This window comes from Furipterus horrens, unplaced genomic scaffold (assembly GCF_987537825.1).
Source record: "Furipterus horrens unplaced genomic scaffold, mFurHor1.1.pri manual_scaffold_5, whole genome shotgun sequence".
In the NCBI taxonomy this organism is placed as follows: domain Eukaryota; kingdom Metazoa; phylum Chordata; class Mammalia; order Chiroptera; family Furipteridae; genus Furipterus; species Furipterus horrens.
In genome coordinates this window covers 103,978,371-103,993,731 of record NW_028327175.1, presented here as the reverse complement: position 1 = coordinate 103,993,731, position 15,361 = coordinate 103,978,371, and the positions used below count along the sequence as shown (strand labels likewise).

Here is a 15,361-nt window from a genome sequence, read left to right as displayed (position 1 = left end):
GATCTAATGTGCATCAATGAAAATTTATATAATGAGCTCATCTAGCCCAAGACTTCATGGATATTATGCTTAGAATAAGACTTGTTAAAAAAAATAGTTGAAGCTATTTAAATTTGGCTTGGAGAAAAATACTGGGTTGGCCAAAAAGTCTGTTTTGTTTTTTCCATAAAATAAAAAAATATTTTTTATTTTCACCAATAACTTTATGGATAGGGATATTTTGAGTATGTCAGCTATCTGCCACATGGTAGAATGTTGATTGTTCTCAATTAATGTCTCGATTTGATCACTATCAACTCCAAGTGGTCTACCCCACCTGTAGAGCATCATCCAGCAGGAAGTCTCCAGCACAAAACTTGCAAACCACTTTTGACATGTTCAGTCAGTCATAGCACCTTCTCCATACACTGCACAAGTCTTCTTTTATTTTCCATTTCAGTTGCGTTTTTACCTTTCTTAAAATATTAAAGCATAATATGCTGAAAATGTTGGTATTTTCTTTCGTCTTCAATATTAAAATGGCTACACAAAAATTCACCAATTTTTCTATTTGTTTGTTTTTTAAATCACGCTGATATGACAGCTGTGTCAATACAGTCTAACAAAAATGTTTCGAATGAAGTTAAAGACAACTATACGCTACTAGATCTATCTTACGGAAAAAAACAAATGACCTTTTTGACCAGCCCAGTATTAAGGGACTTCTCATGCGATTACTACATTAAGCACATAGCAGGGCAGGGCAGTTAAAACCCAGGCTCTGGAACCGGACTGCAGGACTCAACATGCCAACCACTGACTAGGTGTGTGTGACCTTGGGTAAGTTATAGCAACCACCTTGTGTTAGTTGTCTCATCTGTAAAATGCAAATGATGATAAAATGAACTGCAAAGAGTTGTTGCAAGAACTAAACAAGTGAATATATCAGTAAGCTCTTGGGACAGGTAGTTGTGCTTGTTAAGTTGATGGTGGTGGTAATGATGATGATGGAAGAAAACCTTGAAGATCGTGTACACATTATTAATATTTTAGAAATACTTTCTACAATTCATAGGGAAACAACTAGCTTTTCAAATGTAAGAAGGCTAGACCAGAAGGAAGCTAGGATAGGTCCCAGCCCTCCCAGTTTGGCAGCTCATTCTCTGTCACTGAACTAATCTTTAGACCCAAACCTCCCTTGATGTATAAACAGGCAACTGTTTAGCCAAAAGTTGGCAAACCCATTGAGAGCCTGGCCAGGAATCTCCTCCAAGCAAATCTGCTTTCAGGAGGCTCTTTGGTGCCAACTTGCTTATCTAGAGAAGGGCTTTCTCCCAGCTGTCTTGTAGCACCATGATTGATGTGAGAAGATAATTAGTATCTCATCTCCAATGGGGAAAGCAGATTGCCTTTCCCTTTAGCTCTTCTTAAACCCAACCAGTGAGTTTATCACTGTTTGCATGTTCATTTTATTTAATGAATGCAATTATGGCAGCCATGTCAAAATAGTGCTTAGCCTCTCTCAGGCACGCACACAGAGCTGTGTACACGCATACCCTCTCTTGGCCTCTGCATGGGCTTTGAGGTCAACTTCGGAGCTTTTCTTTTTTCTGAATAAGACATGTCAAGTTAAAAAAAAGACTAGGAGGGAAATATTTCATAGCATCATCTCTGAGAGGTAGAGTATGGTTTTTCTTCTTTCATTTCTTTTTCTGTTCAAAGCCTTCTATAATGCATATGCATTACTTTTTCAATCAATAAGAATAAAAAGCAGTAAACATTGTTTTTTAAAATGTATGAAATGTGGAAAGCCATGGAGCGCTCCATAGAGCTTTAGAACTCTTGGAGGTGCCAGCTGCTTCAAGTCCTGAGTGCTGTGAAGAGCATGGGCCACTGAGCTGGGAGATGTTAAGTTCCAGAATTGGGGCCCCTGACTCTGTTTTTCTCCACCCTTGAATGTCAAACCAAGTCAGCTTTCTTAGCACAGGGCATGGAATAATAGTAACATGTAGAGAGTGTACTGTGTGCCAGAAACCATCCTAAATGCCTTACAGACATTAATTCTTTCAATTCCCACAACAACCCCATGATGTAAGTCATTTTTGTGTCCATTTTCCAGATGGGGACACCAAGGCTAGAGAGCTTAAATGACACACAGCTCGTAAGTGGGAAACAGACTGGAACCCAGGCAGTCTGGCTCCGGAGTCTGCTCTCCAAGCCACTGTGCAACACTGATTCTCTAAGTATGTTCCTTGCGGAGTTTCCTTCCTTGTCCAGGCTACATGCACTTATGGATGGTACATTCCTTCTACCAGTTGGGTCAGAGTCTGCCTGTCCTGTCTACTCCCCATGGAGGTAGAGAAGCTGAGCATTCCCTGTAGCTCTGACTCCAGCCACCTTAATCTCTTCATTCATTTGGGTCCTTGCATATACTACTTCTTATAAAGATCAAACTCTTCCCCACACGCTTCAAATAACTGAATCCTTCTCATAAATCTTAAATGCCACCTCCTCAGTGGAACCTTCCCCAACAATCTTTACTAATTACATCCCTGTCTTTTTATTTTCTGTCATTGCACTGAGTTCCTCTGTATTGCACTTGTCATAAACATTTAATTATGTATTAATGTGTTTTGTACCTTTTTATGTCTGTTTATTTATTTATTAGAGCAGTATTGTAGCCTATGGCTAAGAATGTAGAATCCAGAGTCTGATTGCTAAGGTTTGAATCCCACCCTTGCCACTAACCAGCTGTGTGGCCTTTGGAAAATTACTTAACCTCTCTGTGTCTCTATTCCTTCATTTGTAAAATGAACCCTCATAGGCTTGTGGTGAAGACTAAATTAGAGAATACATATTAAGTATAAGGAGCAGGGCCTAGGAAGTAGTAAGTGCTCAGTAAATGGTAGATGTTATTATTTCATTTTTAAAAATCTCTCTCACTAGAAGAGAGAAGGGCAAGGATTATGCCCATCTTATTCACAAGCATATAGACCTGAAGTATTGAAGGTGCTCGCTAGAGCCGCTGAATGAGGGGATGCCTCAAGCTCCCCTGTTATCCCAGGCAGCCAAGTCAGGAGACGGCACAACCCACCCTGCGCCTGAGACAAACGGCCAACAGGGCCCCTGTGGGGCTGCCAAGGAACCCAGTGAGCTAAATCCTCGCTGACTCATGGCATGGGAAGTTGGAAGGGTTTTGTATTCATGATACTCACACCGAATTAGAAGGATTCTCTACCACCACAACCGTGGGCATTACTTAAGTAAAATAATAGCAAGGTTCGCTGTGGGGGCTTTGGGCTTCTGTCCTTAGTGCTGAAATAGCATTGCTTCTCAGTTCATAGAGGGTTTCTCCTTAGCCCTGTGTGTGCTTTACACATACCTGTGCCCAGTCACAAGAGAGAGATAAATTTAAATTTTCTAGCCTGATAAAGGAAAAACGTTAAGCATCTTGGTGAACGTGTATGGAGCAGTCACTATGTGCTAAGCCCTCTCCATATATCATCTCATTTAAACCTTCACACCGACTCTGTGAGACAGTATTATTATGATCACTGTTTCCCACATGATAAACTGAGCCATCACGTGTTCAGGTTGCCTGTGGTTAGTGCAGACCAAGGACCTGAGTCGAGTAGTCCGTTTCCAAAGCCCAAAGCTTGGCCCCCGCATCATCATATGGCTGTTACCTGTGAGCCCATTCGCATAACCGGTTGACTTAATACATTGTGATTTTCATGTCTTGTTCCATAACTTTATTTTTTAACTAAAATACTTAGGCTGTACTTATGCTAAAGGAGTAATCTGGGTTCAGGGACAGATCACTGGACAAGAAAAGAAAAGAACGGGAGACTTTGTTTTCTCCCAAGCTATACATTTTTGGATGAATTTGGGTCATCTGCCCCTCTGGGTCTCAGTGTGTGTGTCTGTGTGTGTATTTAATCTGTAGAATTAGTTATTTTAGCTGATTGCTAAGATTCCTTCGTGCTCAAACATGCTATAGAATCTGAGGGGCAGAGCTCTTCCTTTTAGAACTCATTATAGGACAAGACAGGGCTAGAATAATTTCATACTCAATGACTATGCTGAGATTGTAGCCAGGAAATTAACTGAATTGAGGGACTTCTTCATTGTCTTTTCTGACATCATTTCCAAAGGCTACAGATACTTTCTTTTTTTAATTGTATTTTATTACTTGTGCTGTTACAGTTGTCCCAATTTCCCCCTTTTGGCTCCTTCCATGCAGCACCCTCCCACACACACTCCCTCAGGCAATTCACACATCTGAACTCTTCTCCCAGGGGCGAGAATCGGGACCCCTCCTACCTTCCATCTCGTTTCCTTTGATGATCAACCAAGTACACCTGATCACTGTGGCATCCCAGTAGAATTTTATTTACTATGACTTTGCTCCATAATGTGCCAGTTGAGAACTCTCAGAACTACCTGTCCCTGAAAGATGCACCCCTGGAGGTAAAACTGAATGCACAGATTCCAGGTTTGCCCTTAGATGCCCTGTTCTGAAGACAGCAGTCCTTGTGAGGTCTTCCGAGACCAGCAGTGAGGCCTTTGGTTCTGTCATTTCAGCACAGTGGCTTTTTGAGGCAGTAGAAGTTATTAGATCCTTCCCTGAATTCTCTTGGCAGTACTTGGCAAATTAGGACTGGTGAAGAATGGCAGAGTAGTTAAGAGCTTGCATTAGATTTATCCAGACCTGGATTCAAGTCTAGGACTGTTGTCTGTGTGGCTTTGGGAAATAGACTTAACCTTCCTGTGAATCAGTTCCTTCATCTGACAAATGAGTGTTACAAGAATCGGGTACCTAGTTAACTAACCACTGCCACTTCCTAATTGCATGACAGGCATGGCTGTTACTCTTCCCTTTATTTATTTACTCATTAAATATTTACTGAGCAGTAGTTGTGTGCTAGGCACTGTTCTAGGCATTAAAGATACAGCAGTGAACAAAAATAGACAAAAATCTATGACCCCTTGGGGCTTATGTCTAGTAAGGTGAAATAGACAATAAACTAAATATCATATATTTAATATATCTTGTACATGCTATTGAAAGTTTAAAATGCTGTGGGGAAAAATATAGCATGAAAGGTGATCAGGGATGTGAGGTACTGGGGAGAGGTGTTATCACTATGTAAGAAGGAACTGATGGTTGGGTCAGTCTGTTGCTTGGGTGAACTGTGCTTAGAAACACTGTGCAAGGACCTTTATAAACATCATCCTCAGCCTTACGCAGCTGACAGGAGATGTCAGTACAGGTGTACAGAGCTTGTCCGACAGATGAGGAAACTGGAGTTCAGAGAGGCTAAGCCAGCTCCACATCTCACAGTCTGTGAAAGCAGAAGCAAGACTGGTACCCAGATCCTTTTGGTGTCTGTTCTTCTGTACTTCCAGTTGCCCCAGGTAACCAAGTCAGTGAGAAATGAAACTGAAGGGAGGAGAGCATCATTAGTCACCTTCTATTGCCTTGGGCCCATTGCCACAAATCAGTCTGCCCTCCATCCCTCAGGTAAGAGAGCCATGTACCCTTTACTGGTTGAGGCAGCATCTAAGAAAAGACGCACCCAGGTGTTTACTGACTTATCTTGATTTCTAACCTTTAAAAAAAAAAAAAGAAAGAAAGGAAATCACTTTCTAAGAAGATGATTCGTTTTATCTGCAAGATACCCAGACTCTGGGTCTCTGCCACCTTCTCCCAGTCCAGATCCAGTTCCCAGTAGCCCCTCTCAACCCAGGAATTTTTCAGAGACCTTGGGAATCAGTTGTCTTTATTTTTACTCATAGTTAACCAAAGCATGCGCTTGCAGATGATCAGTTTTGGAATGCAGTAAATACAGCAACCAATCTCCCAACACCATGAATATTTTATTTTGGAGATTACTACATAAATATTGTATTTGGATATTATGGTCTGGGACAGCACATTAAAATTGCCAGACAATGCTATTATCCCATATAATGGAACATAAAACTAAAAAGCTGGTCCATGGAAAGAAAACTTTTGTAAGTTCTCACACCTGTATATCTTTTATTTTTCTCTCTGGGTTAGTCTTGGTTACCTTGTAAGTTTTGGTACAATTATCTGAAATTTAAAGTGTTAAGCATGGTCAAATGCACCAACTGGACATTATTATATAAATTAACACCAGCCAGAGTTGAGGTAGGATTTTATTTTCTTAAACTCAGGGATCCTTTTAATGAACTGATTAAAGCCAAGCTTTGTGTCTGTGGTGTGATATGGTGAGTATAATGAAACACCTTCACCAGGTCACGCCCCCCGCCCCACAACAAAGAGATCCCTAACCCCTTCGTCCATGTGAGGCCAAGTTCAGATTTGGCACATGGAAAGATGTGGTAGAGAAAGAACAAGATGAGGGATGCTGGATACCTGAGTCTTCTGGTTGGCTTCTGTCCTTACATGTGTCCTCAGAAAAGTTATCAATGTCCCTTGAGCTCCTATGTAATGCCTGCCCTTCCCTTCTTTCTCTTTTTAAAATCTATTTATTTATTTATTTATTTATTTATTTATTTATTTTATTTTCGTGGGGGACCCCTGCTCTGTAATAATTTTCCCCCTCTTAGACTTAAAACCCTTTATGCCCTCCCCTTCTTTCAGTGTTACCTCCACTAACAGACAACCTCTGTACTCATGGTTATAAAATGGCTGCTACCAGCTCTAAGCTTGTATTCTCTCAGCCAAAAATCCTGTAGAAGAGTCTTCCTTCCTGGTAAATTCAGTGAAAATCCAGGACCCAATTTCAAATTCAGCTTGAGTTTCCCACCCATCCCTGAACCAATATTATGGCGGCCAAGCAGATGGAATTGACCAGCCTGGGTCGTGTTGCCACCCCTGGTGTTCAGGTAAGATGCAAACCCAAGTGAACTGAGAATCAAAGATTAGTGACTGTCCAAAATAAGACTGAGATGTGGTTCCCAGAAACACAAGGGATGTATGCTGGGTAGACCAGAACAAGGAATGAAGCACCGATATGTGCTACAATGTGGATGAACCTCAAAAACACCATGGCAGGTGGAAGAAGCCAAACCAAAAAGACCAACAAGTTACAGGATTCCATCTGTATGAAATATACAGAATTGATACATCCGTAGGGGTGGAAAGCAGTTTAGTGGTTGCCAGGGGCTCGGGAGCAGAGGGGTATGGTCAGTGACTGCTTCTGGGCATGGACTCTCCCTTGGAGTGAGGAAATATTTTGAAGCTAGAGATGATGGTTGCACAACATTGTGAATGAACACCATCCCATTAAATTATATGCTTTAAAATGCTTGATTTCATGTTGTACAGTTGGAGGAACAACAGGATCCCTGAGTCCAGAGACTTCCAGACTAAACTCCCAGCTTGGTAACTAGCTCCTAAGGAGCAGGGATCACCCTTACTCCCCTTGTCCTGCACCAGGGCCAGCACAATGCCTGGCGCATAGTAGGTGTGCAATTAATCTTACTGTAAATATGCACAGAGTTTGGGCCAGAAGACTGGGTTTTTGCTCTATCCAGTCTCCCAACACAGCTGTTTCACCAACTCTTTGACCATTGATCTCTCTATTTACAGAATAGGAAGGGCTAGTGCTGCCCTGCCTGCCTTGCAAATTCCCAAATATGTACATGTATATACTCTAGAGCTGGAGTTGTCTGTCTGAGGTTCATAGACGGAATTCAGAGGGCCCATTACTTTGGGAACAGAATTATCTTTGTTTTCACTGAAATCTAGCTAAATGTAGCGAACAAACAACAGTAGCATGAGCAATAGCTGTTAGGAATCACATATTTTCCTATCACATCACAGTTGATGCATCTACCTCTGAATATCAGTTATGCTCACCACTTTTTCACAAGCACGGTGGTTATTGGACCTGCCACAAGATCTGTTATTTCATGTATTAAGAAAGAAATGCTCATAATTATCATAAGTTCAGTGTTTTAAGAAATATTTTATAATCATATATTTAATATGTAAATCAAGAAGCACATGAGTAACTATATCACAACTTTGCTGTTTTCTTTTAAATTCTCACCTGAGGATGTTTATTGATTTTTAGAGAGAGAGGAAAGGAGGGAGAGAGAGAGAGAGAAACATTAAGTGGTTGCCTCCTGTATGTGCCCCAACCCGGGATCAAACCCGCAACCTAGGTATGTGCCTAGGTATGTCTCAGTCAGGATCGAACCTGCAACCTTTTGGTGTAGGGATGACACTCCTACCAACTGAGCCTGGCCCAGGGTATAACTTCACTATTTAAAAAAAATGTTTTTTTCTAATCCTGTGTATTTTTAAGAACATTATCCTGAGATGAGAGTCCACAGGCTATGTTTACTAAGCTACCAAGCCGTCCATGGCATGGAAAGATGATTTCAAAGTTTCCTACAGAGGAAGGAGATATATTGGGTGACCATTGCCATCTAATCATGCTCTGCAAGCCCCTAAACTCTCTCGGTTTCAGCGTCCTCATCTGCACAATGGGGGTAATGATAGTACCTGCCTCAGAGGGATAGTCACCTGCCTCACTTGTGAAGACCAAGTGGCAAACTAGACACACAACCCCCGCCTCCGTTACCTGGCACACAGTCAGTGCTCAGTACATGCTCCGATCGCCGTGACTGTGCCATCTCATTTGGACTCTGGATAGAGGCACCTTTGGGCTACCGGCTTCTTTGTCTCTTTCAGGTTCATCCGGAAACAGGGCCTGGACCGGCTTTTCCTGGAGTGTGACGCCCACATGTGGCGCCTGGGGGACCGGCGGATCCCAGAGGGCATTGCTGTGGATGGCGGCTCAGATTGGTTCCTGCTGAACCGGAAGTTTGTGGAGTACGTGACATTCTCCACAGATGATCTGGTGACTAAAATGAAGCAGTTCTACTCCTACACCCTGCTTCCTGCTGAGGTGAGGCTCCAGGGGGAAAATGCCAGGCAACGGTTGTGGCCGGCTCTAACCTTTGGAGCAAAGCAAGTGCTGAATGTTTGGTAAAGCAATGCTGAGTCCAATGCATGGCCCTCTAGATGTCCAGATGTAGACTGAGAATATCACTGGCTACCAGGAGCCTCGCCATCATAGCAACACGCCTGGCCCCCTCCCGTCTGTGGAGCTGTATGAAGTAGACGCAGAGGGCTGCTGCCAGCGATCCACAGCGTCTTTGTGTGAAGTAGGAAAGGCAGGCCTCTTTAAGGCACTTGGCTCCCATTGGTCATAAAAATCATCACAATATACTGATTTTGTTAGAACAAGACACTTACTGCCTTTTTCTGGAAAACTGTTAACAAAATACAGACCCCTGATATGTACAGTGTTGGTGGCAGCCTCACACACACCAGCATTGTGCAGTGAGTAATCTGCACAACTGGTAAGTGCTGGCCTTTCAGGACGCCCCTACACTGACAGTCCGCATGGCCAAATGCTTGGGACTCAGCATTTCCTGCTGGCTTTTGGAAGTATTTGAAAGCTCTGGGGAGTCCGTCACCACTTTCCAGAAGCTCTTTTGGTTCAGGCTGCAAAATACCATAAGGTGGGTGGCTTATAAACAACAGAAATTTACCTCTCCCAGTTCTGGAGGCTCGATGTCCAAGATCATGGTGCCAAGCATGGTCAGGGGAGGGCCCTCTCCCAGGTTGCACACTGCCTACCGACAGTTCTCACTGTGTTCTCGCATGAACAAAGGGGTTAGGGATCTTTCTGGGCTCCCTTTTATCAATAGGGCACTAATCCCCATCTATGAGGGCCCCACTCTCCTCTTCTAATCAGCTTCCAAAGGCCCCACCTCCTAACCTTATCACCTTGGGGGTTCTGATTTCAGTCTGAATTTTAGGGGGACACACTCAGTCCATTTAAGAAGCCCTGTTATATAAGACTGGAGACTATTCTAAAATAGCCCTGGCCCATCTGGAAATGGGTGGGGACCCAGAGATTAAGTATTGCCACTGACGTGCCAGCAACCTCTTTATCAGACCCGAGCTGAAAGGTTCTAGGTTAAGTTCCCTGACCTCCAGCTCTTAATTTCCTACTTCAGAAAGCTCCAGAGCTGGTTCTGTTTCTGTTGAGTTCATGACACCTCCCGCGAATGATCCACCATTCCTTCCTAGCTGTGTCGCATCTTTGGACACCTCAGGTGATATGTTTCTAGGACAGACAAGACAGTGCATCTCATTTGATGGTTTCCATGTCCCTCACCAACATCCGGGGCAATGACAAGCTCCGGGTATGGCTGACTGACTGCGTCACTCCAGAAGGATGATGGTTTGTTGTAACCAGGCCATGTTTTGCTATTCTGCACACATGTTCAGTAATCAGCTTTTAATCCTGTTTCAGCAAAAATTACCTTTTCTCTCAATTCTGATAACCTCCTTGTCCATTATCTTGAAGAGAATTTCTGTATCATAATGAAAGGACACAGGGCAGTCGGTAATTGGGTACTTTTCCCCACTGCTTGATGGAGAATATGTGCTTCTGTGGGCTTGTAGACAATTCGAGCTTAAAATCCCCATTCACCAACATGTCATTTAGCATCATGGGAAGGTCAGCGGGGGTGGTGGTGGGTGGAGCCTCATTTTGCCCACCCACCCATTGAGAAGACACTGTTTGGTGCTTTGGTCCTTTTAATCAAGATGCTCACCCTGGTGCTGGCTCGCTCTCTCTGTCTCACCCCTGCTGCAGCACACACCAGCACATTACAATCCAGGTCCCTGTTAGATCCATCCCCTCTATCCTAGCATCTCCCCTCGCCCTCCCTTTTCCCAGACCACTTCCATGGAACTGGTTCAGAAGATATCTGAAGGCTGTGCCATAAATTTATAACAGGCAGACACATGTTCCCCCAACAGCTTCCCCTAGGGAGCAGAGGACAGGGGAGAATGTATCTGCCTGGTATGTGGGTGGTCATAAAAGTATCCAAATAAAAGCGTCCGTCTCTCCCTCTCTCTCTTTCTGTCTCTCCACATTTATAACCATGTCTCTTCTCTCTGACCTTTCTTTTCACTCTCAACATTGCTTCTTTCCCACATTCCTAGAAGAAGTGGACCAAGAGTCTTAGGATTGGGGAAGGCCATTGTGCCTGGTTCAGCACCATGGACAGCAAGCAGCCCCCACCCCACCCCTGGCTCTGCCCCTCCCTATGTCACAGTCACACTAGGCCTGTAAGCCTTCACTCTGGCGCCTGATGCTCCCATGAATCTGGCCTGCCTTATTACCCCAGGGGTAAAATTCCAGAACATTAGTCTTTCTTCTCAAGATATCCCAGAGCTGAATCCCTTTGGTATCGGACCTGGCTATTTGCAAAGCAAGACCCAAAGGGCCCAAGGTTTTCTGAAAAATTGCCCCCATCTTTTTCTCTGGTCCGCATGTGTTGACGTATCCTGAGGGACTTTTCATCTCTGCTGTGGAGACAGATGTCCTGGGTGACAACACATATCTTGAAATCAAGTTTTAGACTATTGGGGAAAGATAATTAGAGAAGTACTCAGGACGTTAGGCTTCTGAACAGAATTAAGCCACTCTGGATGAAACACCCAGTATTCCCTGAGCAGGACCAGACTACCACTGACCACAGGTGAGACTCCAGGAGAGTCCCTTTGCAGTCTGGTGGTGCCAGGGCAGGACCCCCACCCCATCCCATTCAGAGGAGGCTGGAAGAGGTCTCAGGCTGGTTCCTCTCTCCCCTACAGTCCTTCTTCCACACGGTCCTGGAGAACAGCCCACACTGTGACACCATGGTGGACAACAACCTGCGCATCACCAACTGGAACCGCAAGCTGGGCTGCAAGTGCCAGTACAAGCACATCGTGGACTGGTGCGGCTGCTCCCCCAACGACTTCAAGCCCCAGGACTTCCACCGCTTCCAGGTGAGCCACCGCACCCTGCAGCCCCCGAGCAACACCTTCCTGGCCAGCCTTGGCAGGCATCCAAGGCCAGGCCTGCTGATCATATCCCCCAGTTTTCAACATGGCTGTTGATCATGATCGTGACAACATCAACAGTAACCAACATTTTTTGATGACTCCGTGCCAGGACAATTCTAACTACTTTGCCTATCTTGACTCATTAACCCTACAACTTTATTAGATTGGTAAGTAGGTAGGTAGTAGGTAAGTAGGTAGGTAGGTAGAGAGATAGATAATTAAGATTATTGTTTTTATTCCATTTTAGAAATAGAGAAACTGGGGGCATGGAAAGATCAAAAACCTTGTTCAAGGTAACATAGCCCCATGTATCTGTTCCCACACTTGTACTCATTTCTTTATCTTGCCTTTTAATAAGAATCCCCTGAAATAACTTGTTAAAAGCATATTTATGGGTACAAACGTGAGTCTACTTGAGGCAGAGTTTCTCAGCCTCAGCGCTATTAACACTGTAGCGGGATAATTCTATGCTGTGGGGCTGGCCTGTGCATTGTGGGATGTTTAGCAGCATCCCTGGCCTCCACCCACTAGAAGCTGGTAGCACACCATCATTGAGACAATCAGAAATGTCACCCAATGTCAACTGGGGAAAAACTACTTATCTCCAGTGAGGTCCAGGAATTTTTGTTTTTAATATATTACAACTTTGGTCTCTGAGCTGCATGGCTCGGTGGGTTAGGCATTGTCCTGCAAAGCAAAATTCCCTGTCAGGGCACATGGCTGGGTTGCGGGTTCGGTCCCTGGTCGGGACACTTATGAGAGGCAACTAATTGATGTTTCTCTCACACATCAATGTTTCTCTCCCTCTCTTCCTCCCTCCCTTCTCCTCTCTCTGAAAATAAATAAATAAAATCTTTAAAGTATATATTTTACAACTTTGGAAAATTCTGATGAGCAGCCAGGTTTGGAAACCACCACACTCCGTGAACATAAAGGGGTAACAAGAGGTAGAAACGTTATTGTCCTCCAGGTATCTCTGCATGGACTAGTAATTTACAGTTCTGGAGGGAGCAGGGGCAGGAGGGTGATAAATGCTTCATCTGCTTCCCATGAACCCCAGACCTTTCCATTCTGTGTGCACACCCCTCCCTCTCCCTCCAGGCCAGCACCCCGAGCTCCTTCCTCCTCTCCCCCTCACCATGCCCCCACCCCAGGTGCAGAAAGCACGAACAGAAGGCTACAAAACAGTTAAACACATCACCCTGAGGTCGCTAGAACCACCATATGGAAATGGTATTTTGCTTCCCAACCACTAAGCCAGAGGGAGGGTGGGGACAGCAGGGCCAGGCTGATAACCGCGGGTACCCCTGCTGACTTCTGCTGGCACACAACTGAACCGGCTGCAGGCATGGAGCTTCCGGTCTCTTAGCCTGGCTCCTAAGAGTGTGGGCCACCGGCCACCAGCATCAGAGTCACCAGGGCGAGTGTACTAGAAATGCAGAGTTCCTGCATTTGAACAAGATCCCCAGGTGGCTGGCAGACCCTGTATATTTGAGAAACACGGGGGTAAGGATCTGCTCCCTCCAGGCTCCCGCTGTGGGCATTCGCTTTCCTGGGTAGGCATCATCGCCGTTGTGCAGGTGGGGGAAACTGAGGCACCAAGAGGCAAACTTACTTGCCCATGGACGCACATGTAACGGAGTGGTAGGGCTGAAGGTCCCAGCCATGTGTTTCCGGTTCCAACACTGGGCTGTTTGCACCAGCCCTTCCTGGTTTTGTGTCTGCGCGGGCACAGGACACAGCAGGTTCAGCCCTCAGGTTTGTATTCCCTCAGGCCCCCACCTCATGCCTTCTGCCTCTGTAAGTGGTTGCTGCAGTCGTAATTTTTTTTCCAGTGTCTGATTGAGAGCTACCCAGGGACCTCCTCAAGCCCATGTTAATTTAGGCATAAACTTGGGTGACATTTTTGCTCTATTGTCCGTGCAGAAAGGATCTGCTGAGGCAGAAAGAGGGTTGCAGGGGGAGTATTTGACCTATTCAAAAGGAATAAAAAAAGAACTCCCACTTTTGTAGAGGACCAGTCACTGCCCTCATTGCAAAGGAACTCATCATTTAAAGCAAGTAGCCATGTGGTTATTATGTGCTCCGCCCTCTCAGGCCACTCGTAGGCAGCAGCGTTTGTATCCCCATCATCTCACGGACCTCGTGGTCTCTGATAAAGACTGGCTGCCATAGAGATGGCCTCACATGCTCACAGCTCATTCTTTCACAGTAAGCAAAGATCAAGAATATCTTCCAACATCTAGAATCAAGAAACCGCTACCTGTAAGGAACTCGCTGTTCTTGAAGGAACTCCAAGGAAGAGAGTGATAAATATAGAAACGTGCCCTTTCAGAAGATCCAGCTATAATCAAAAACTCATGTGTGAGAAAAGAAGGTTGCCCTGCCACTGAGTCTGACGCTCTGCACCCAGAAAACAAAGACTTAGAAGCCCCTGGTAGCAGGCTCAAGGGAGAAGTGATAATGCTCATAATACTAGCAACTAACACTGTGTGCCAGAGTCTATGCTAAACACCCATGCTACACCCATTTTAAGGACGAGGAAGCTGAGGTCCTGACTTGCTCAAAGCCACAGATGGGAAGTAGCAGAGTGAAGATTTAAACTCGGGTGGTCTGTCTTTTCAGTGCTACTGTAGGGGGACTGAGCTGACCACAGAGGTGCAAGGTTCTAAGGGTTCATGAAGCAGAGAGGGGATGGGATGTTCTGAATAATGTAAAAGGTATTCGTTATGAGGAGCTTCCAGTTTACTCAATTAGTAGCTGGATCCTAGAGTAATACAAAAGAAAGAGCTTGGGTGTGAGGGGTATCAGATTCAGGTTCAAATCTTATGACTATATGAGTTTGTACATAATCACTTCACCTCTCTGAGCTTAGTTTCCTCGTCTGTAAAATAGGAATCATAATACCTGCTTTGCAGAGCTGTTGGGAGGATTAGAGGTGATGACATAACCTCAATGCCCTGCATTGAGTGTGTGCTCAGTAGTTATCATTTTTGCTTTTTATCCACAGCAGCCAAAACAGTGCTAGGCCCAAACTTAGGTCAATAATAACACTAGACTTATAAGCTCCTCAAGGGAGGAGGCTGTGTTTAAATTGTTTCTGGAGCCCTAGACAGGGGTCAGCAAGCTCATCTGGGCCAAATCTAGCCCACTGCCCACTTTTGTAAGTTCTTCTGTAACACAGCCATACCCATTCATTTACTAGTTTGTCCATGGCTCCTTTCTCACTACAAAAGCAGAGTTGAATAGTCGCAAAGCTAGAAATATTTATCTGGCCCTTTACTAAAAAACTTTGTTGATTCCCACCCAGACCATAGTATAAGACCTGGTAGATGACAGATGCCCAGTATTTTATTTATTTAATACTAGATGCTGGATCTTAGTCCTATCTCTGCTATTACCTTGCTGTGTGACCTTAGATAGCCCCTTTCCCTCTCTGAGCTTAGTCTCCTTGAAAACTTGCCTTAC

The 15,361-nt window shown here is 44.6% G+C and overlaps 1 protein-coding gene across 1 annotated transcript in view; it reads left to right on the top strand.

Moving 5' to 3' along the window:
• XYLT1 (xylosyltransferase 1) overlaps positions 1–15,361 on the top strand; it is a 300,460-nt gene that overhangs the window by 260,476 nt on the left and 24,623 nt on the right. Inside the window, exons 7-8 of the mRNA XM_090276964.1 lie at positions 8,672–8,888; positions 11,660–11,836. Coding sequence (XP_090133090.1) covers positions 8,672–8,888; positions 11,660–11,836 — 394 coding nt within the window. The remainder of the gene's footprint in view (positions 1–8,671; positions 8,889–11,659; positions 11,837–15,361) is intronic.